This window comes from Xylona heveae, assembly GCF_001619985.1.
Source record: "Xylona heveae TC161 unplaced genomic scaffold L228scaffold_5, whole genome shotgun sequence".
Taxonomy (NCBI): Eukaryota; Fungi; Ascomycota; class Xylonomycetes; order Xylonales; family Xylonaceae; genus Xylona; species Xylona heveae.
In genome coordinates this window covers 753,933-776,181 of record NW_017264197.1, presented here as the reverse complement: position 1 = coordinate 776,181, position 22,249 = coordinate 753,933, and the positions used below count along the sequence as shown (strand labels likewise).

At 49.2% G+C, this 22,249-nt stretch overlaps 9 protein-coding genes across 9 annotated transcripts; 5 read left to right on the top strand and 4 right to left on the bottom strand.

The window, feature by feature from the left end:
- Positions 1–17: 17 nt before the first annotated feature.
- On the top strand, positions 18–1,660 carry L228DRAFT_282818 (kinase-like protein; the record flags this gene model as incomplete). The annotated part of the gene is made up of 4 exons (XM_018336045.1): positions 18–574; positions 661–1,075; positions 1,141–1,238; positions 1,318–1,660. The coding sequence occupies 4 exons, from the start codon at positions 18–20 to the stop codon at positions 1,658–1,660; spliced, it is 1,413 nt and encodes a 470-aa protein (XP_018188286.1).
- Positions 1,661–1,864: 204 nt separating this feature from the next.
- On the bottom strand, positions 1,865–3,851 carry L228DRAFT_134694 (alpha/beta-hydrolase). Its single transcript, XM_018329119.1, has one exon. It carries the CDS (start codon positions 3,709–3,711, stop codon positions 2,068–2,070), a length of 1,644 nt encoding a protein of 547 aa, XP_018188285.1. The 5' UTR covers positions 3,712–3,851; the 3' UTR covers positions 1,865–2,067.
- Positions 3,852–4,466: 615 nt separating this feature from the next.
- L228DRAFT_282816 (hypothetical protein) lies at positions 4,467–7,673 on the top strand. The gene is made up of 4 exons (XM_018336044.1): positions 4,467–4,742; positions 4,842–5,184; positions 5,246–7,046; positions 7,106–7,673. Exons 1-4 carry the CDS (start codon positions 4,733–4,735, stop codon positions 7,274–7,276), a joined length of 2,325 nt encoding a protein of 774 aa, XP_018188284.1. The 5' UTR covers positions 4,467–4,732; the 3' UTR covers positions 7,277–7,673.
- Positions 7,674–7,765: 92 nt separating this feature from the next.
- L228DRAFT_282815 (hypothetical protein) lies at positions 7,766–9,772 on the top strand (the record flags this gene model as incomplete). The annotated part of the gene is made up of 7 exons (XM_018336043.1): positions 7,766–7,818; positions 7,894–7,903; positions 7,970–8,050; positions 8,122–8,143; positions 8,253–8,305; positions 8,361–8,876; positions 8,931–9,772. The coding sequence occupies 7 exons, from the start codon at positions 7,766–7,768 to the stop codon at positions 9,426–9,428; spliced, it is 1,233 nt and encodes a 410-aa protein (XP_018188283.1). The 3' UTR covers positions 9,429–9,772.
- A 90-nt stretch (positions 9,773–9,862) lies between these two features.
- Positions 9,863–11,172, bottom strand: L228DRAFT_282814 (carbon-nitrogen hydrolase). Its single transcript, XM_018336042.1, has 5 exons — positions 11,017–11,172; positions 10,628–10,956; positions 10,393–10,559; positions 10,231–10,335; positions 9,863–10,178 (listed from the first exon to the last, which is right to left on the bottom strand). The coding sequence occupies exons 1-5, from the start codon at positions 11,065–11,067 to the stop codon at positions 9,937–9,939; spliced, it is 894 nt and encodes a 297-aa protein (XP_018188282.1). The 5' UTR covers positions 11,068–11,172; the 3' UTR covers positions 9,863–9,936.
- A 204-nt stretch (positions 11,173–11,376) lies between these two features.
- On the top strand, positions 11,377–13,022 carry L228DRAFT_268110 (putative eukaryotic translation initiation factor 3 subunit 6-interacting protein; the record flags this gene model as incomplete). Its single annotated transcript, XM_018335081.1, has 3 exons — positions 11,377–11,700; positions 11,768–12,805; positions 12,942–13,022. The coding sequence occupies 3 exons, from the start codon at positions 11,377–11,379 to the stop codon at positions 13,020–13,022; spliced, it is 1,443 nt and encodes a 480-aa protein (XP_018188281.1).
- An 87-nt stretch (positions 13,023–13,109) lies between these two features.
- Positions 13,110–13,971, top strand: L228DRAFT_134627 (hypothetical protein). The gene has a single exon (XM_018329117.1). It carries the CDS (start codon positions 13,231–13,233, stop codon positions 13,684–13,686), a length of 456 nt encoding a protein of 151 aa, XP_018188280.1. The 5' UTR covers positions 13,110–13,230; the 3' UTR covers positions 13,687–13,971.
- A 586-nt stretch (positions 13,972–14,557) lies between these two features.
- Positions 14,558–15,665, bottom strand: L228DRAFT_268109 (hypothetical protein; the record flags this gene model as incomplete). The annotated part of the gene is made up of 3 exons (XM_018335080.1): positions 14,558–14,691; positions 14,836–15,465; positions 15,533–15,665. The coding sequence occupies 3 exons, from the start codon at positions 15,663–15,665 to the stop codon at positions 14,558–14,560; spliced, it is 897 nt and encodes a 298-aa protein (XP_018188279.1).
- Positions 15,666–16,497: 832 nt separating this feature from the next.
- L228DRAFT_247097 (putative DNA repair protein Rhp26/Rad26) lies at positions 16,498–20,941 on the bottom strand. Its single transcript, XM_018332562.1, has 4 exons — positions 20,328–20,941; positions 20,193–20,266; positions 19,649–20,127; positions 16,498–19,504 (listed from the first exon to the last, which is right to left on the bottom strand). The coding sequence occupies exons 1-4, from the start codon at positions 20,562–20,564 to the stop codon at positions 16,719–16,721; spliced, it is 3,576 nt and encodes a 1,191-aa protein (XP_018188278.1). The 5' UTR covers positions 20,565–20,941; the 3' UTR covers positions 16,498–16,718.
- Between the last annotated feature and the right edge of the window lie 1,308 nt (positions 20,942–22,249).

Sequence of the window (22,249 nt, the reverse complement as noted above, 5' to 3'; positions counted from 1 at the left end):
CTGGCCAAGCGGGACCAATGGCGACAAAAGCAAAGTCAAGATGGGCAAATGAAGAAGAGGATGCTGCTCTGGAAGAGCAACGACGGCAAGAAAAGGACGAGAAAAAGCGTGCGAAAGCCGAGAAGCAGCGCCGAATCCAAGAAACCGAGCAACGCCGCCAACAGGAAGCCGCAGCTGCTGCACAAGCAGCCAAATCAGAAAACAACGAGGACGACTCTTCATACCATCCATCAAAACGGCGCAAGCTTTCTCCAGAAAGGGACAGCAGAGATGTGGATGCGCCTGCGCCTGCCCCGATCAAACTGCTCCGGTTCGCCGCACCTGAATGGGGTCCCTGTCGCCATCTCGACAATTTCGAGAGACTGAATCACATAGAAGAAGGCTCGTATGGATGGGTTTCCAGGGCTAAAGAGGTGGCTACAGGGGAAGTGGTGGCATTGAAGAAGCTCAAGATGGACAATGCGAGCGATGGGTTCCCAGTCACCGGTCTACGAGAGATACAGACACTGATGGAATCCCGACATCCGAATGTATTGAATCTAAGGGAGATAGTAATTGGCGATACACTTGATGAGTGAGTGTGCACCTCATGCTGATCAAGCCCCCTTCTGTCAGACAAAGCCGCAGTACTAATAGTAATTTGTTTCCTCAAATCTGCAGTGTCTTTCTCGTCATGGATTTCCTCGAGCACGACTTGAAGACGCTACAAGATGACATGGCAGAACCTTTCCTACCGTCTGAGACCAAGACTCTGATGCTCCAGCTCGTGTCGGCTGTCGAATTCCTGCACAGCAATTGGATCCTTCATCGCGATCTCAAAACCTCGAACCTACTCATGAACAATCGTGGCCAAATGAAGGTCGCAGACTTTGGCATGGCCAGATACTTTGGGGATCCTCCGCCAAAAATGACACAGCTTGTGGTTACATTATGGTACCGTGCTCCCGAATTGCTTCTGGGGGAAGCCAATTACGGCCCCGCGATAGACCTGTGGAGTATAGGGTGCATATTCGGCGAGCTATTGACGAAAGAGCCGCTCCTACAGGGTAAAAATGAGGTCGATCAGCTCTCAAAGGTATGCTTTGCGACATTGGCTCATATACATTTTCTTGCTCTGGCTTACCAACCAAACAATTTCAGATCTTTGAACTTTGTGGTATTCCCACGGAGGAGAGCTGGCCAGGATTCAAGCGCCTTCCCAATGCCAGATCTCTACGATTGCCACGGACGCAACAAAAGTGAGTCTTGCAATGATTACCCATCGGCCCGGTTTAATCTCAGTCTATGAGAATTTTGCTAATGCTTTTTACAATACAGCGTTGGTTCGGTCATTCGGTCAAAATTCCCCTTTTTGACTTCTGCAGGGACGTCACTCTTGACGGCTCTATTTTCTCTAAACCCGGCGGCAAGACCTAGCGCCAGTGCCGTCTTGAACCACCCATATTTCAAAGAAGACCCCAAGCCCAAGCCTACCGCAATGTTCCCAACCTTCCCCTCAAAGGCAGGGCAAGAGAAGCGGCGCCGGCGAGCAAGCCCGAGCGCTCCAAAACGCGGAGAGGACGCAGCTCGTCTGGATGCTGAAGCTCTCGACTTTAGTGGGATCTTCGCCAACAGAGACGAAGAAGAGGCTGGAGCTGGATTTCAATTGAAGCTTATATAGTGCTAAGGTGACAAAAATACAACTACCCATGGCTCCTTAACGAGGTTGTATATCGCGCAGAGCTCTGCGCACATCAATTTTTGCTTCTCACAAAGAGCACCATATGTACGCATAAAAGTGTTGTGGTACCGGCTTTCAGAGGCGTTAATAGAATTCGCCAATTGTGTCCTATGTGTTGTCTAGAACGAGAGAATAAATCAAAGAGCCAATATGTGCGAAAACGCTAGCATATGGAGATCCTATCTCGAGGTATGATGATAGAAACCAAGAAAAAATTGCGAAACTCAATACAACGCCAGGCTCAGGTATAGAATTTCGAGGCCTTAATGAGGGGAAAAAATTTATGAGAGGGTCCTAGAAACTCCGAGGATGCCAAATATCCTGTGTAAAAACAATGCCTGATGCAATTAACGTAGCTCGTCATTCGATGCTTCGTTCGCTGTCTTCCATTCCTTGCAGTTACCCAGCCAGCCATGTCGCACACAGTCTGGGCCTCCGCTAGCTGGATTCGTCACAGCTGGAGTGGAGGAGCTCTGGCTTGTTTGAGTCTGGTCTTTACAAATAAACCCAAACCAAGCTTTAGAGGTGCAGCTGTCCGTCGCGGTTGACGTGGGCGAGGTCAAGGTGGGGGTCGATGGAGGGGGCGTTATGGTAGGCACATGTCCAGTGCTCGATGACAGAGTTATCGGAAGAGTTGGGCTTGCAGAAGATGTCGTGGTAGAATCCTTGCATCCAAGCCAACCAGGAGTCTTGCAAGTTGTCGTGGATGTGGACGTGGGGGGATCTGATGTAGTAGTGGTGGACGTAGTCGTCGTGCTTTCGTCTAAACAGCCCCACCATCCAGGCGTTTGACATGTGCTCGTCCGAGTCCGAGTTTTTGATGTAGTGGTCGTCGATGTAGTTGTACTGTCAGAGCCGTTGCTCTCAAAAAATTTCCAATTATAACAATCCACGCACTCCAAGTTTGGTTTGCATTCTGGCACGCTGTCGTAGGCCTCGAGAACATCGCGGAGAACAATTTTGATTCTATGATTACCCACACCAGGTCGCCAGCCAAAGTCCTCGACAGTATCATATATGCACTCTTGGCCCGCGTGGCATTGGGTCTCCATGGCAAAACCAGCTAAGGAGCATGCAGACGTCGCGCCATTACAGGTTCCAAGGTATATAGGATCTGCTGTATGGCCAAAATGGTAAGCTCCAGTGAAATTTCTTGTCTGATGCGAGCCTTGAATAGAGCCTGGTGGAGACGGCAAGCCGAGCCGTGAAGCAGCAATAGCTTCTGGAGGCGACTGAAAGGTGACTACCGGCAGCCCGTATGTCAGTCCGATCAAGCTGCTCACAGCTCCACCGAGGGAATGACCAGTCATCCAAATGTCAGCATCAGGATACATCGCAGTGACATTGGCATAAAGATCAAGTGCCGCACGGTAATAGCGATTTTCGTCTCTGAGTGCGCCACGAAGGCAGGTTTGGTTGCAAGTATACGTTGTAGAGTAGCAGTCGCAGACTTTGGTCCATAGGTATTGGCCGCCTTGGGCGCAGCAGCAGCTAAAGAACAAATTATCATTGAGTTTGTCCATCGCAGCAGTCTCGGCACCGTTAAAGAGCGGTGGCGATGTTCCTTTGAGAGCAATGACGATCGTGGAGTTGACTTCATCAGCAAATATATGTCCACGGAGACCGACCGTCTGCCATCCAAAGTCCCGAGAATAGTTGAAACCTCCACCCACGTCCTCCCAGTCTCCAGTGTGTGGTTCGAGGACATACGCATCAGCAGACATCCTGCCGAAGCTGAGTACAGTCTCTTTATCGGTGATGTTTGGGCCAGAAACTTCATCTAACGTCCAAGCTAACGGTGATAAGACAGATGCTTGGCCGCTGAGTCTCGCCGAGTCTAGCAATGCCTCAACGCTCGAAGGCCGTCGGTCTACTAATCGGTGGATGTCAAGTGGCCTTGATCGAGCTCGCAGAGGCAGATCTTCCTCCCGAGGCTCGGCCTCATCCGTATCGACCTGTACTCGTGCACCGGGAGGAAGGTCCAAGCGCATGTGAAGGTCTGGGTAGAGATAGGTTCCATGATGGAAGATGTGTTTCAACTTCTAAAGGGGGATGGAGCGGTTAGCGACGAATAAAGCATATTCAGAATAGACCGTACAAATTCGTGTAGACTGGAGTGCCTCGCCGCATCTCCTCCGATGCCAGTATCAGTTCCCGCCTCTGGAGGAAGGACAGGTAAGTTGTAGGAAGGAGGCTGTTCGGAGCTGATAAGAGTGGAGCCTGCGACGGAGATGCAACACAGAAACACAGCAAAGGAAAGAAAAAGTAGTTCAAGTGGACCATTCACCAGCCGAAGAGGTGATGGCCAACGCGCGTAGTTGAGCCAAATCATGCTGCAGCTCAAATTCACATTGACATTGAGGAGCGTCGTTGACGCCTAGAATGGAGAAGGCGGAGGCGATATCGCGATAGCAAGTCAAGCTCAAGCGAAAGACGAATGACGACGTTGAGAAGTGCAGGTGATGAGCTTAGCCGTTTCAGGGCGGTCGAAGACTGTACTTTCCAAGTCCACTACGCGTTGTGCAATGTTAGGTATCGACAAAGTACCTGCGCATTTCATATCTCGCACTTCCCCAATAACATCACAAGTCTCTCGGTTAGTGTTACTTGGTCCCTTAAACGGTTTATCCCGCGTGAGCAAGGGGAGCACGGGCCGGAGCGGCACATACCGGATTAGTCCCTTTGGTCTCATGTACGCAACTTCCGACGATTCTCTCCGTACTGAAGCTGCGTCAGTTGGGTTACCCTATTGTGACATGAGAGGTCGAGATCCGGCATTGAACGCTTCTCACACTGCCATTTGCTCTCTATACACCTGCTGGATGATCTCATAAATTGTCCGTTTGAACTTATTGCATTTTATGGCGTTATGAGCACCTAGAGAGCACCCATCTTTGAACATTGCATTGCTTTTAGGTCCTGCGAGACTCGGTCTCGTGCTCAATAACAGCTTCACGTCTGGAAGCAAGATATATTGTTGGCAACGCAATTTTGATCTATCACCAGTGGATAATGTCCGAAGGTACGAAATGGTTCAAGCCTTTTTTTTATTATCTGTTAAGACTGTGGCCCTTGGCTTCTGTTTTGAGGAAAGAAGGCTGATCGTCCTCCAATTCTACAGATCCGTTGATGTCCGTGCTGAGTGCGCAACAACAGAATGAACAAGAGCCTCGACGCCCAAGGCCTTTGCATATCTCCCGATCTTTCTCCCGCCTAGAACCTGCTGGACCAAGTCCATTGTCACGCACCCGAGCCACTACTCTTCATGCAGGCACGATCCCGGAGGTTCTCAGTCCGGATAAACCGGATGGAGATCATCGACCAGAAAAAGATGATATCTTCGTCGGAGGAGAGTCGAACCATCATGCCGCGGTAGATGATGACTTGGTTAGCTCTCCGACTGGCTCACATCTTCCTGGTGACGGAACCGATCTACCGGTTGAGCTCTTAAGCTTGAGCGATCGGTAAGAGAAACCGTGCTCTTGTGATGCGCAGAAATATCCCCTACTGACAAGTTCAACTTAGGTTTGTCGATTCATTGTCTGCCAAAGTTCATCCAACACCACCCTCTATCGATAGACTTTCAGAGCTGTTCCAAGAATTCTATATACGGGCATCAGCCACTATTGCTACACACATCTCCGCGTTGTCGTCAATGCGACGAACAGAACACCCGCCTACAACGACAAAAGGATCAACTCTGTCAAAACTAGGAGGCAAGCATGCATCTACGGAAGAGCAAACAAAATCTCAAGAAGATCCAAATGCATCGCAGCAGATGCTAACGAGTACGGAAATCACGGACAAGCGCAAAGCGCGGCGGCGCCTGGAGCAGAAACGAATCATCTTAGAAGAGGCTGTGGAACGCAGGGTATGCGAAAATATCTATGATAGGATTTGGCGACATCGCAGTACTCAGGATGAGGCCAATGATGAAAAGCTCCGATCTCGAATAGCAGCTTTATCGGTCGTTGGGATCGGGCTGAATGATCTTGGTATTGAAGTTGGCTCAGCATTCGGTGAGTCGGGCCCGGAAGAAAAGGAGAACAAGATTCGAGATGATCTCGCGCGAGCGAGGGATGAGCTTGCCAAAATGAACCAGGAAAAATATCCATTGGGCAAACTGCATCATTTGACGGCCGTGCACAAGAGTATTGTGGAAACATTGTCAAAATCCTTCCCTTCGTCGTCTTCCGCCGACGAGATCATGCCTACGCTTATCTATACATTGATCACCTCTCCAGCAGAAGACCTGAGCGTTGTTAGCGATCTTCACTTCATTCAACGCTTCCGCTCTTTGAGTAAGATGGACGGGGAAGCTGCATACTGTCTGACCAACCTTGAAGCTGCCATAACGTTTCTTGAGACGGTGGATTTACCTAGTTTAAGAGCCGAGGAGGCATATCGAGTTCCCTCAGAACCACCGGGCCGCCTGTCAACGTCTAAATTTGAGAAGTCCGAGCGGACCTCCCTAACACAACCATCACCTTCCCAATTGCTGCCGCCCGCGACCACCCCCGAAGTCGCAACTCCGGCACCTTCTGGGTCCAGTCGACCTATGCGGAACTCACCTTTGTCTGAGGGAGCTAGCCGTACTCCTACTCCTCAACGACGACTCAGCAGCCTGCTTCAACCTGGCAGCAACCCATTCGGAGCAGCAAGTGATGCTGTCATTAACACGGCTGACCAAAGCTTCAAAAATATCAGCAACACGTTGGAGACGAGCTACAAGTTCCTCTTTGGTCGCCTAAAAGAACAGCAATTGACTGGAGCCAATGGGGAGAACAGATCTGTCTTCATGCCCAAGACACTCGACGAAGCACGCAAGTTAGTCAGCACTCCCCAGCTACCGGCTGAGGAGGAGGGCAATTTGAGTGCGGCCAGCTCCTTACTTGAGCAAACTGACGGTCTGCCCGGAGTTGGGTCATCTACCTTTGACGGAGGAAACGCTTCCTTCCCTGATATTCATATGGCTAGAGAGAGGAGCATCGACAGCAGAGGAAGTGGAGGAAGTGGCAAGAAACTGCCCTTCTCGGAGGAGCTAACAGAATCAAAAGAACGTGGGTTCCCAAATGCAGGCACTCGTTCCGCCCCGCCGCCCTCTGCTTCAGCAAATGCAGCAGTAGAATCAATGAGAAATCTTGGGAATACTTTAAATCCTTTGAACCGGCTGGCCGGTATGAGTATGATGCGTGGGTTTGGTAGAACTAGTTCCACAACTCCGCCTGTGCTTTCCAGCGCCGCGGAAAAGTCCAAGGAATTAGGCCATCAGCCGCCGAAGGGAGTAGCGGAGACAGGTTCATTGTTTGAGACAGAAAGAGACTCGGTGAGTATTTATCCAACATCCTAAGCGTCAATCCAATTCTAACAAATTGTGCTTGATAGCCTGCTGCATCTCCTCTGCCGCAAGCCAGGCCGCTTCCTAAGGTCTCGCCACCGATTGAACGGTTCATGGAGGTGAGCAATCCCGGCGAGCTTAAGATTGGCGAGATTTCCGAGCTGCTGAGAGATTATCGGCGGCTGGCTGGCGTGCTCAAAGAGTTGGGCGCTGTTTAGTTTCCACAAATGATAGGCATATGTAAATTCTCTAAGTACTAGAGTTAGCGGCTCCACTTCCTACCCGCTTGCGCTATGGTTGCAATTTTGGGTAAATAGAATTGGCGTTTAGGAGAGCATTTTGACGAAACATTTTGGAGGCAAAGAAACGCATTGATGAGGGCTCTTAAATTATGGATATCTTTCTATCCTGTCGGTTGATCAAGTAGAAATGTAATAAGTATATATATTTCCCATAAGTTAGATGCTCCTGGCAAATAACATTCTCAAAATGCATCTTGGACGATGGGATAGCTTAGGTATAGTTAGAGACTTATAGGGCGGTTTAAATTTCTCAGTCCAGGGTAACGTTCTGGTTGACGATGACGAGGAAGACCAGTGAATATTTGTTGTGCCCATCACATGTAGCTGCCATGAACAGATGGGCCGTTCAAACTTCTAATTTGACAACCAGCAATCTTCCCTGGACATTCGCCAGCTCCAGCCAAAATGACAGATTCTGTGACCATCGACAAAGGTTACTTTGAGACCCTGCTCCGACGGTATGGGCCATGTTGAGCTAGACGTTCACTTTGTGCTAAGAGGAGCTGATGGCTGACGGGTTCCTTTGTTTACAGTGCGGAATTGGTCAGATTCATCACTTAGAAATCGGTTGCTGAGAGCCTACTAATGCGTTATTGTTGATCGATACAGCATGAAAACGTGATTCACAACCATGGCATAACTCAGGAAAATGGGTCTGTCATTCTTTTATGGCGTGAATACCAAAACTTGGTAAGGAACTATAACCGCACAGTTTGACTAGGTCTGATGCAATACGGCTATAGGCTGACACCCATAAAAAGATACGTCAGTCGCAGGAGTATGGTAAGCAGCATCCTTTCCATTTCAGCATGAACCGTCAAGCACGTGGATAATTGTCTGGTATATGGGTGCAGAGGCAAGAGGTGAGGTGCAACTATTAACGTAAAATCAGCTGCACTTCGACAGACACTATTGCTCGGCGGGGTCGATCTTGAGACTCTTGAGGTACGGAATCATGCCCTCATTCGATATCGGACATCAAGTTGATAGCCCTTGAAAGCTGCTTGTGCACCAGACTCCAACTGCTTTGAACGTTCCTAAACCTGCTGCTGATGTTGAACGGCCAATACCCAGCAAGCAACCAGATCCGGGCTCCAACCCTCGGGCCACCAATGCTGCTAGAGCGCCCAACACGCTGATGCAAGGCAAGAATAGCGGGTCTGGAAGTAAGTCCTTTGATTTTCAAGCGGGACAGTTGGCTATTGACAAGAAAAATGATTTGCAAGCTCCCCCAGAGCGTGGCTTTCCGAACACTTCGGTCAAAGCCAATGAGCGCAACGACGTTGACACTGGTAGTGATTCGGCGTTGAAAGATGAAAGACGTACGCTCCGGATCACCGGACTGCCCAAGCATACTACGCACAAGAAGCTGATCGAAGCCATCCGAGGAGGAGCTTTGATCGACATTTTCCTTAAAAAAGACGGATCTGCCAATGTCTCGTTCGTCAAAAGCGACGCAGCGCGGAACTTTTACGAATATTCCAGCCGCCATGGAATATTCATTCTGGGAACGAAGGTCAGGACGCTGTAATATTGCATTGTTGATTGAGATAGCTAATCCTGCCAAAAGGTCGATGTTTGTTGGAATGACCGCCAATTTGTGATCAATCCTTCCATGGCCTACAAGCTCAGCAAAGGTGCTTCGCGGAATCTTATTCTCAGGAATGTTCATGCAGGTATCACTGCTGCAAAACTTCGTCAAGATCTAGATCATATTCACAATCTTGTCGTTGTCGACATCACGTCTCGTGCCGGCAATATGATAATTTGTCTGAACTCGATAAGTGTCTCCGTCTTTGCACGTACCTGCATATTGTCCAGAGCCATTTACAAAGGCATGTTCCTCGACTGGTATCCAGATGAGTGCGCTGCACCCTTGGTGACCCTTGGCGCGGAAAAGGTTGGAAAGATCGAGCGACCAGGCATCAGGAAAGAACCGAGCAAAAACCGCTATATGGTCCTCAATACGGAAGGAACTGAAGATGGTTCTGAAGACGGTTCTGATAAGGGCGAGCGCCTTTCCAGCGCTCTTTCTACGATTGGTCCAGGCATAAGCTGGGCGGAGTAGAATTTCTAAAGTAGCGATATGCAAGCATTTCCTCGTCCACTATCTCGGGCGTTGGTCGACGCTACGTTCAACAATCCGCCGAGCCGTATGGCTTTCCTACAAGTTACGGCCATCCGTTCAATGACGATCATTGCAGCAAGGGCCCTTCATCTGAGGTTTAAGCTGCGCCGATTCGAGAAGGATTAGAACGCCTAGGAGAGGTACGCGGTGGGACAAGGGGCTTCTATCCATGGTCAGCGGCTACTTTTTTTTTTCCCGGAGATTCTGTTGCAGCATACGAGCGGAAGAGGAAAGATTACAGCCGAGAGAGATGGAGCAGGACAAAATGTAATGCTACGCACCCCTCTGGCCTATCCAACACAAAAATAAGCATTCGTGCCCGAGCATCAGTGATTTTATTAGGAGAAATTTGCTTCATTTCATGAATAGCTTGCAATCAATATTGACAAGCCCTAAATAGCTCACCACAGGGTAAAAAGTTACCAGAATTTGGCAACTTTGAAACGTATCATATCTTGTGGCTCGTGCGATTATGCCTGTAATCATAATGCCAATCCTGACGGGATAAATCTTCCCGGACCTTGTAGCAGTCCTCTGCGGCTTCTAGTACAGCCGTATTCAAATTAACGACACACATGCCTTCCTCGCCGCTACCAAGCCTTACAAGTGGGCCGATAAAGGGCACGGTGACCTGGGAGAGTCCTGCATAGCCGCGCGACGATGGGCCTCCAGCGTTGGCAAAAATTACGGCTGAGACAGACATCAGTACATAATAGAAATCTCATTGAGAAATTCTGCATACCACAAGTGTTCTCAAACGCTCTTGAGGTAATGGAGCTGTCGATGAACAAGGCTTCTGCTGTCTTGTTATACTCCATGCCCGCTGGGGTCGAGTCCCAGAGAGTCCCTTTGAACCATAGAGTTAGTGAAACGTCTTTGGAGATGCGTTGCTATTAGCCCATACAAAAGCTTGGAATGATTATAATCTTCGCGCCCTTGGCGATCAATTCTCGAAAAGCTTCCGGAAAGGCCAGATCCCAGCATATCAGCATGCCGACAGGTCCGATGGGAGTCTCGATCACTTCATGGGGCGAATGCGCACTTGAAGTCAAGTGTCCCCTTTCCGAATGCCTGCAAGACGTGTCAATATTAACTGATGGTGATTACAGAGCTGCTGGTAATTTGGAGCATCAGCAGACCATAGGTTTTTCTTCTTGTAGCTGCCCAAAATCTCGCCCTTGTTGTCAATGAAATAGGCTGGATTCCATAAGACCCTCTCTTCACCATCTTCCCCCTCATGACACTCTACAATTGTTCCAGGGACAATGCAAATGTTGCATTCCTTCGCAAGCGCTTGGTATTTCTGGAGGTAGGTCTTCCATTGCCGGGTAGCTTCGAGAAAGCCAGGCCGATCGGGGACCCAGGCAGTGAGATGATACTCTGGCAATACAGCCAATTTGGCACCCTGGAACGCAGCTGCACGAATAAAGTTTGCGGCTTTGTTGAAGTTATGCTCGACCTTTAAGGGCTGTAGGCGAGGTGTTATCAGCATTCGTCCCAAGATACGAGCAAGTGACAGGACACGCACCTCAGCATACAGCTGAATGACAGCAACCTTTATGAGTTCCTGCGAAGACATGATCTCTCGACAATGAAGAGACCAGGAAATTCTCCAGCAAGAGTCAGTGCCAAGGTGCACATTGGCCCGGTGCCGCCTTTGCCGGCTCAAGGTCCATAGTTCATGATAGGCAGGTCAGTTCCATATCGATAAGCTGCTTCTGCGCTATACTCTCATAGGGTTGCCGTAAGCGAAAACCCTTCTGGAGATTATTCCACACCAAAAGAACAACGACGACGACGACAGCGCCAATCGATCATCGGTATCGGCCACGACCAGGACCCCATAGAGGCAATTTCCATCTCGTGTCCAATTCTCCCCGCAGGCAAGATGAACGTCCAACAGCGTCTGCCGTACCAGAACGAGGACATTCCCGTCCGCCCTCAGCAGGACTCGGATGATGAGGAGGAAGCGCTCGTCAACGATTACCGAGAACAAGTTCAGTTTGACGATGGCATGAGCGATCTCGAGCGGACCACTTCTCTTGGAGCTGGTCAGCAGGCTCAGGATATTCAGGCTCAGTTGACGGCGGCTGCCACCCCATTGGATTACCAGGCTACTTTGGAGACCAAGTTTGCGAGCTACGACAACTACTGCAGCCTTTTCCACTACATTCTCAACTCCGACGGCCCTGTTGAACTCGAGGTCCCTTCGGTAAGCCGCGAATGAAAAAAAATTTGGTGATTATACAAAGAGAGAGTGAGATCTAACAAATAATCAGTACTATTGGGCCTGGGACGTCATCGATGAATTCATCTACCAGTTCAACAGCTTCTGCAGCTACCGCCATCGCATCGCTCGCAAGGGTGAGAATGACGAGGAAAAGCAGCTTCTCCGCGAAAACCCCAACACTTGGGGCTGCTACAGCGTCCTCAACGTCCTGTACTCTCTGATCCAGCGGTCCCAGATCAACGATCAGCTTGCGGCCATCAAGCGTGGTGAGGACCCCGCCGCTGTGGCTGGCGAGTATGGCTCTCGGCCCCTTTACCGTATGTTGGGATACTTCTCCATCATCGGTCTGCTGCGCGTGCACTGTCTTCTCGGAGACTTCGCCTTGGCGCTCAAGACGCTGGACGATATTGAGCTGAACAAGAAGGCCATGTTTGCGCGCGTCATGGCTGCTCACTTCACGACGTACTATTACGTTGGTTTCTCATACATGATGATGCGCCGCTACTCGGACGCCATCCGCATGTTCAGCCATATCCTCATCTACGTGTCTCGTACCAAGAACTTCCAGAAGAACGCCCAGTACGATTCCATCAGCAAGAAGAACGACCAGATGTACGCCCTGATTGCCATCTGTGTTGCCCTGCAGCCTACCCGTCTCGACGACACCATCCACAGCGCTCTGCGCGAGAAGTACGGCGAGCAGTTCCTCCGTATGCAGCGAGGTGGCCCCGAGGCGCTCCCCATCTTTGAGGAGCTCTTCCGCTCGGCTTGCCCCAAGTTCATCTCTCCCGTCCCACCGGACTTTGACAACCCAGAGCTGAACGTCGACCCCATCGACCACCACTGTGCCATCTTCATGGATGAGGTCAAGGCCAACATCTGGTCGCCCACTGTCAAGAGCTACCTGAAGCTCTACACGACTATGGACTTGAACAAGTTGGCTGGCTTCCTCGAGGTCGAACCCGAGAAGCTCCGTGGATGGCTCCTCGTGAACAAGCAGCGCAGCCGCCAGGTTCGCTGGAGCGAGGGTGGTCTCCTCGACGGCGATATTGTTAACGCCAGCGACCTCGACTATGCCATGCAAGGTGTAAGTACTCGCTCAGTTAGCACCTTCTTTCCCGAAACATCTTTGGAGACACTTGATATGGCTCTCTCCCTTGCAGAAAAATCCCCTCTTTTCCATGATCCCTTTGGAACACACTTGCTAATTGTCTCTTGTATAGGACCTGATCCACATCTCAGAGGCCAAGGTCGGTCGTCGCCTCGTTGACTGGTACCTCCGCAACCTTGCCCGCGCCTACTAAGCGCATGCAAACAATCACCCCTTCCTGCTCGCCGCGCCGCCAAATTCAACCCATAACCTAGGGACCCGCGGAGCGACAAACGAGCCAGGCTCCATATCAGCGCTCGATCCATCCTCAAACCGCTGGTACGGGAGCGCTTTCTATTTGCAGATAATTGCCTGAGGGGGGTCCAGATACTTGTTGAGATCATTATCCTCTCAACTCGAAAATGGTCATATGGACTATCTCCAACCAGCTGGCCCCGTCAATAATTTTCTGTTCCGGTTCGTGGGCAACATCATTTACTGTCCTATTCATGTCATACAGTTTATCCTTTTCTTACCTCTTTTTTTCCATCCCATCGAACCAGGCGTTCTGGATCGCTTGTCTATTTTCTTCTGTCATGTATCATCTGCTATTCCATCTATTATTACTTTTTTTTTCTCTCCTTTTTCTCTTTTTTCTCTTTTTCTTGCCCTCGTATCATGTGCTATTTCATTTTCATCACATGACTGGTTCCCCGCGCGAAAAAAAAGTTTCCCGTAACGCCACGAATCTCGTCCTTGAGAATTCAAAAGCCCAAGGCAACGACAAAAAGTTCATGCAGGAGGAAGATAGAGAAAGGAAACTGGATGATACATTTGTATTAGAGATGAATGTCGAACGACAACTTGCCCAACACTGAGAGGTCCCTCTTCCCCTATGAGCGTTTCAAATTCATTCATATGTATAGAAAAGAAGCGTTGTAAGCTGGAGAGACTCTAGTTGCTGTCAAGTTTTGTCCTTTTTTTTGTCTTAAAAAAATTAGCACGATGAAATGATACAAATCCTTCTTTACTCGCACTCCCCATTTCGCATAGTGGCCGTGAATCCATGAATAATGCTACGGTTTTACATATGTAATTCTCACTCCAGCTATGGAAGCATCAATCCAGAAGATTACGTATCTCAAGGATATTAGTTGATACAAGTCGACTCGGAAAACTCAAATGTGTTTTAGTATTTTCCCCCCTAATTTCCCAGAATGCCGTAAAAATTAAGATGCTTACATGAAAGGAGAACCAAATGAGAGCCAGAGGACAAGGAGAACAAGTAACGCCGCTTTTCAAAAACGAAACGAACAGACGAACCAGCCCGATGCAGAATTTGGAACAAGAGCGCGAGTTAAAGAAAGGTGCCAAAGGGTGGGAGGAGAGAAAGAAATGGGCTAATAGACGTCCCCCATGCGTAAGGCTATGAAATTATGTATGTGTGAATGGAAACTAAGAAGAAGAAGAGCTCAAAGGTCCGTGATGAGCACAGGCATGGAAAAGCTGTGAATGCAGGCCTTTCGCAATGTAATAAAAAGAATAAACACAAGAAAAGGAGAACGGAAACAAAGAATGGAATAAGAATGCAATCGCTTCATCCGATTCCCAAGTCTCCTTTTTCTTGTTCTGAATAATAGACCCAGGCGGGATTGAAACTAGACCTTGGACGAGAAAGTAGAAAAGAAATGAAAGACTCTGAGGGCTGAGCAAATTCTAGAGAAGCGTTTGTTCAAAAAATGCTGGATTTTAATTGAAGACGCCGAATCCACCTGCGAACCAGGTAAAGGAGAGAATCGTGATTAAAACGGTGCCGAGCATGAACTGGAAAGCTTGACGTTGCGCGGCGGAGAGAGCGCCATTGCACGTGGCACATTGATAATCTGGAGTGAGGAAGGGATGGATTAGCATATGGTGGAATAACAAGAGTGCGTGGGAGAAGGAAGAGGAAGAGAAAAAAAAAAAAAAAAAAAAAACAAGGGTTCTGTAGATAATATGTTGATGATGATAATGAGATGGTAGCTTACCGCTCAATGGAGTGTATGGTTGAGGAATGTACATTCCAAATTCGAACTGATCGTAGGTGCCCAGGTAACCGGGGCTAGGAGTGGCAGAGACCGACTTTGCAGCGTCGTAGATGATGAGAGTATACGTCCCCATCACAAAAGGAACAGTCTGAGATGCACCTGTATCCCAGGTTATCTTGTTGGTAGTACCAACGCTTTGGTTTAGAGAAAGTGTGTAGGTGTTTGAATTTTCGCTGCAGGCCGCCAGCACGTTGATTGCCTTTGGCGTGACGGAGAGCGAGGTGTAGTTCCATGCAAATGTGGCATTGTAACCAATCTTGTAGTACTGGTTTCCAACACTAGCGGCAGGCGTGATCATCGAGACGCCTCCGGGCGGGACGCGAGGGTCAATGCTGATGGACGAAGTCTTGCTGGCTTTGCTCGAGGTCTTGGTTTTTGATTTGGTGTCCGTCTTGGTGGCAGATGCTTTGCTTCCCTTGTCACTCCCGCTAGCAGATGCAGACGCCGAGGCTGAATCGGGAGAACTATTAGTCGTTTTTGCGGCCTTTGAATTGGTTTCTTTGGCGGTGGTCTTATCCGAATCCGTTGTCTTCGCTGCAGCTGCAGTCGTCTTTGCAGCAGCCGCAGAGCCTGCCAAGATTGTCCACTGTTAATCCTCCACCAGAAAACCCTCAATGCAACAGGCAGTTCTTCTCACCTGTTGTGCTATCGTCTCTCCGGGCTACGGGCGCCTCAATCAAGTTCACAGATGGTGGCCATGGCCAAGCTCCACAAACGGATATTATTAGGAATAAAGTCGAGAGGAGAGTAATGATTTGAATGGATCGCATGGTGGACGATCTTTGCAATTGGAGCGGAGCGCTCCTAAGAATCTGCGGAATGAAGAAGCCAGGAAGGGGCGGTTAAGAGATGCCTCGACTTCCACAGGACGGTGTTTACAGTTCTTTTGAAATGTATTGCGGTGATTATCAGATCGAGGAAAGCCTTGGAAATCTCTGGGCTGGCGACTGAGGCGGATTATTCAAGGGAGGATGGCCAAATGCTCAATTTGTCGTTAAACAGGAGTATGGCTTCCGACGTGCCCAGCGAGTGTGAGATCGAGCGACTGTAACGACAGAGTCCAGGACGTCGGATGTAGTAAATGCTATGTACGTGAGGCTTGATGCTTGATGCTGTCAAGGAACCAGAAAACACACGTCAAAATGCAAATAACGAGAGGCGGAAGTCGATGTCAGTCAAGAGCGTTGCGGCAGACAAAAGTGTTGAAGGCGCATTATGGGTGATTTGGATGAGGCATGCTGTGTACCAGCACGATCCGAGAGACTCTTGTACCATAAGGAAGAAAATGCACCTAAAAGGACCCCTTAGGGACTTTCTTCTCGTATAGAGAGGGGCCAATGGCCTGCTAGACAGGGCGCGGACCGTCGCGAGGGAAACGCACTATCCCTCTTGGGGAAAGAATCCCTCGCGTTCATTCCAGCACGTCTAGGTAATGTTTATACTTGCCAGGGGTAAAAAGCCTTTCCAACTACTATTTTTGGAGGATTCGATTCTCTCATGACAGAACTCGTACACTCGAGTCACATGCCATTGTACATGTATATCACAGTCCACAAATTATCAATATCAGCGTGAAAAAAAAATTTATGTTATCTAGAGCTCAACCCTTGAGAAAATGGAGTGAAGATGAAAGGAGAGGGGGGGAAAAAAATAATAACCCCTTTTAAGCACGGCTCCAGCAATCTTCCCACGCCTGACGAGCGAACTGACCCAGAAGGTTAAAGCAGATGGGATATATATAAAGTGCGTGAAAAGCAAATTAGAAAGTGTGATATGAATGTAATGAGCAGGCGTAAATAAAGAAAAGGAAAAAAGGTACTTAATCAAGGCCGGCGCTTATATTCATCCTTCAAGATCCATTTCGCCCGACCGCGAGACCCTTTTTCCAAGACCGCAATTTGCTTCAGCATTTCCTTAAACTCCATGGTCTGGGCTGGCGTAGTGCAGTATCTATTGAAATGATCAACCAACATTTGGGTGTATACCTGGCCACCATGCACAAGCAAATAATCACGAATCATTCGAATAAAATCCTTCCCGCGAGGTGCGGGCGTTCCGGGACGAGAGTTTCTCCCAGAGGGAGTACCGGCGCGCGAACTGCTTGAATCTCTATCAGCAAGTTGGCGATCCTGTAAACCAGCCAATATGCTTGCTGATGAAGGACCACCGCGACCTCGGCCCCGTCCAAAGCCCACCGGTCCCTGTGGGCGTCCGGCAGTTCCAAATTCGCCGGTCCAGGTGGGTGTGCCGATAGGCACTTGTTTTGCTTCTTCCCCGGCCTTTTGTAGTTCCCTTGCTGCTTCAGCTGCAACCCTCTTGGCTTCGCGTTCAATTATCTTGGGGTCTGCAGCAATAACTCTCTTGCCGTTTATGATCTGATCATGTTCCAGTGCAGAATGCACGCCTGCTCGAGAAAAGATCCCCTCCATGACTCGGTCTTCGTTCGCTTTGGCAGGGTCGCTGGCTTTTTGTTCCTCTTCTTCTTCGCCGTGGTAACGTTCCATGCTGGCAACGCCCGCCATTCGGCGAAGATCATCAGGATTGTCCTTGTTGTCGGCGTCGGCAGGGCCCGCAGATGACGGCGGGCTGCCTTGGGCTCTACTTTTCCCAGTGTCACGGCCTCCTCCACCAAATTTGACCTCTGTACCTTGGAAAAGCTTGCTTGTCTCCGTCGGCTCTTGCTCATTCGTTCCAAGGGTAAAGAGATCATGGAGGTCACTCATCTGAAAGGTCTGTCGCTGCTTTGGATCTTTCAATATTTTATTTGTGAGAAATTGTTTGAAAATCTGCCGGTGATAGATTTTTTCTTCAATCGTGCCCGCCGTCATCAAACGATATATCATTACTTCTCGTTTCTGTCCAAGCCGCCAGGCACGCTCTCGAGCTTGCAGATCCGTTGAAGGATTCCAGTCCGGGTCGAAAATAATCACCCGATCTGCTCCTGTAAGATTTACACCTAAGCCACCGACCTTTGTAGTGAGGAGGAATACATGAATATCAGGAGTCTTATTGAATTCATCGACGAGACTTTGCCTCGTCTGGATCGGCGTGTTTCCGTCCATTCGTCGATAGTTGAAACCTCCCAATGACTTGACAAAGCTCTCGAGAATGTCAAGCATTATGCGGTGCTGGGCGAATAAGAGAGTCTTGTGACCGGTCTCTTTCCATAATCCGAGAAGAGCTTTCACCACCTGCATCTTCCCAGACTTTGCAGAGTTGCCATAGGCATAATTTCCTTTGAGGGACAGTGTCTTGTGTTCCTGCAGATCCGGATGGTTGCATATTTTTCGCAGGATATCAACTCCATATAATACCTGTCTCTTCCGATTCATTATCGCCTTCATGTCATCAGAAGCCAGGAATGTCTCATATGCTTCTCGTTGAGATTTTGTGAGTTTGCAGAACAAGACTTGTTCGCTCTTTTTGGGAAGATCGGCCGCAACGTCGATTTTGAACCTTTGCAGTAGATAAGCACTAATCGTTTCTTTTAAGGTCTCGGCACATTTCATTGCCGTCTGTACTTGAAGATTGGACGCATTTGCATAGCCGCCTTGGCGAATGGGATATTCAAATTGGTTCCGGAAATTTACCAACGTCCCCAAGCGCATAGGAAAGACAAAGTCGAACAGAGACCACAATTCCGTGAGGTTGTTCTGCATAGGAGTACCGGAAAGAATGATCCTATTTGCAGTACGGAGCTCTTTGCAGTAGATAGTGATTGCTGCATTTGGGTTTCGAATCTTATGACCTTCATCCAATACAGCATACTCCCAATCAATCGGTATCAATAGCTCTGCATACGTTTGCAAGCCAGAGTAGGTGGTGACTAGAACGTGGCCTTCCTGGATTACTCTGTCCACGACTCTTTGAGCAGTCTTCTGACCTTTCGTTCTTCCCATTGAGTTTGAGCCGTTCCACAACTGAGAAACAAGCTCAAATTCACGCTCCCGCTCCTGGCGAAGATCAATCATGCCACTTCCAGAAGAGTGGAGTATGGATACCCGTAAAGGCGGCCACCAGGTATGAAACTCGTTAACCCACTGCTTCATGACGGTAGCAGGGGCAACAACAATAATCGGTTTGGTGATTTTCTTCGAGTAATGTAAGCCCGCCAGGAAAGATATGACCTGAATCGTCTTTCCAAGCCCCATCTCATCTCCGATAATACCGCCAACTTGCTGAGAATACAGTTCCCAAAGCCAGCGGACACCGGTTTTTTGGTAATCGAACAGTGAAGGGTATATGTCTCCCGGCATTCGAAAATCCCCCTCAAATTCAGTATCAGAGCGTGTAGGATGTGGCATGTACCACTCCTCATCCTCGACTCTGTCATCCCTCTGAGCTTGGTTCACACCCTGGAAGATGGCGGATTCACTCGAGCTTTCTGTTGGCTCCTTTCGGGCCTGGGCCCGGAGGCGCGCTGCGCGTCTCCGCTTGACCCAACTCTCTAGGCGCGTTTGGTAGACACTCTCGTTTCCGTCATCAATCCCGGCAAAGTCTTCCTTTGCCGGTTCCCCGGGAGCCACCTTGGATTTCTGATCTGTCCTTCTACGTTTCCGCGGGCGCTCGTCGACGATAAATGCATCATCGACTTCCTCTTCGTCTTGCTCTAAGCCCTCCTCATCTTCATCAGCTAAGCTCGTCTCGCCAAATTCGGAGCCAGAGGCTTCCTCCGAGATGTCCGTTTTGACAGAGGTATCAGAACGGGCCGATCGACGGTCAGCCCTTGATCGCTTCGAGGGTCTCGGCGTACCTGATGACTCAAAACTGAGCTGGCTGTCGTCTTCGTCGGAAAACCCCGGTAATAGAAGGTTGCGATGAGACATGGGTTCTTTTCCTGTTGAGTCCTCATGCTCGACCTCTTCCATCTCGCCCTCGCTTGAAAAAGCCTCCTCAGCATCGAACATGACATCTTGTAGATTCGAGCTGGATCTAGCTAACGGACGGCCTCTGGCAGAGAAGGGGGTTATCTTCCCTGTGCGTATCAAAAAGTCTCGGCGACTCTCGTTCGGTAGTCTCCGCGCGCCTGATTCATCGATCGAGTTCGCTTCGGTCACACCGTCGTCCTGGTGACGCTGTTTGATGCGGTCACGTATTTGATCAATGTCTGTGTCAAGTCCGGAGATTCTAATCTGGAGATTGTCGAGTTCGGCCTCTAGACGGACTCGTGAAGCAACTCCAGTTGGTTGGGCGAGCCTTTGCTGCACAGTGCGCACCTGAGCAAGTAATTTTCTAAAAAATCAGTCAGCCTGGAATCCTCAGATGAAGTGTTAAGAGGCGATTTGATGATATCTTACTCTTTCTCTGCATTGCTCTTATCTAAGCGCTTCTGGTCTCTTTCATCCGCTTGTTCAAGGAGCAAGCGATCCGCCTGGTAAATGCCTAATCAATATCCGCGCAAGCTACATCTGGAATCTCCAGTATGCACTCACCTGGCGACTTATGTCACGTTCAAGCTCATCTTGATCTCGTACATTTGCTGTCAACTCTTTCAACCGGCTGGCCTCATCTTCCCCTAGAACCTCTTGATTTGTTCCCTCTGATGCTGTTGTAGGCGTGTCAACGCCATGATCCCTGTGAACACTCGAACCTTGGTGTCTCGTTTCATGTGTCTGGGTAGAGTCGGCAGCAGTCTGTGGGGTTTGAGGCTGTTCGCGGTTCTCGACCATTGTTGTCGACGGATTTTGAGACGCAAAGAAGCGTGAAACAGAGCGGAGCAATCAACTGCTAGTGACAATAGCGTATTGACACCGTATCATCGGGGGCCGTGGTAGGTTTCGTGGTTTAAATTTCCCGCGTCTTTCTGATTCCTCTCGATAAATATGTACCGGAGAATAAATTGCTTTTTATCGGTTGAGGATCAAAGTCGATCCTGGACAAATCATGATTCAAAAACCAAGGAGATATTAATTCTTCAGAATTTATGAGAGCTTCGGCAGTTCTGACTTTGTTGTTCCAGCGTGCAGTCTTCGTTTTCAACAAGGGAACGGGATTTCAATAGAAATAAATCCGTATGAGACTGAAATCCAACGCGAATCTATTGTCGTCATTCACTAAGCACCGGCCAGAAAGAGTCCCTAGCACTTGCGGACACCCTGCTATTGCAGTGCGCGGAAGAGTCACTCATACTCCTACCCAATATAGCTAGCGCTAGAATAGGCTACCGCAAGAACACGCGAGCACGTGACGATTATCTTGTATCTGGTTATCTCCAGGACAGCCTAAATATGTATTATGTAATCAATAACCATGAACGCCTGGGCAAAGGGGAACTGAAAGTTCCATGTACCAAAGTACTCTGTACTCCGTATTAAAATCATTGCGTCGAGGGGGCGGTGTCCTACTACTCCGTAGGTTGTACGTTAGTAGAAATATTACGAGTATACCTTAGTGCAGCACATTATGAAAGCCTTATTAAATACGCTCGTCGTTTGGTGAGAAGAATACATGGTCTATACTTGCTCTCATCTCTGTGGCTGCCCAAAGGGTTGCCCGAGCCCCTCGGAGGACGTGCAGAAGACTGTTCTTGATTGGTGTCAAAAGGGTGTTGATTAATTGTGTTCCCAGCGGCTAACGCTTGTCCTCATTCGCGCCAAGCCATGTCGAAAGGGGGCAACTTTCAGGCCTGACCTTCTGCTGAAAGCAGAGCGGTCCTCCGACAATGACTCCAAGTGACTCGTAGAGAAAGGGAGACCCCATTATGGCTGCTTCGTTTTCTGCGCGAGTGCGTATAGTTTACACTTACCAATTCCACTACATTACCCCCGGTCTAGAGTTGATGGACGTCGCTCCGAGTGAAAGGTGTGAGTTACGCAATTGGATGTGAACTTCTGCTTGCTTGAAGGCATATATGTTGCCTCATTTTACGTAGACTGCCAATTCTTTCAATTTCTCATCAATGCTTGGGCTATCCGTAATAGTGTAATGATTGGCGAAGGCTGTGTGACTGGTACGGTTCAGAGGTATTTTGGGCCGATTTAACACATTGGTGTATTTGTCGCCCAAAGTGTGTGATCTGGCGGAATGCTCTGCTGCTCTCTAACTTCCTTGGTCTTCTTGCCGACCGACAGTGCCCCTCCGAACAGATGAGCTCTAGCTCTGCTAACCCTTCCCGTCCATCGCTGAACAGACCTGCCATACTTCTGGGTAGAAATAATTTTGTTCTATATTGACGCCACCTCTCGCCGCGCTGTCTCCTTGGAATTGAATTAGCTTCCTCCGCCTCAAGTCCTGCGCAGCAACCTTGGCCGTCCCTTGGACGGCATCGTCATCTCCACCCACGCGGTTCGTCACCCTCGCTAGACCGCAAGCCGCCAACCAACAAAAGAGTCCACGCTTGGAGGAGCACGCATCT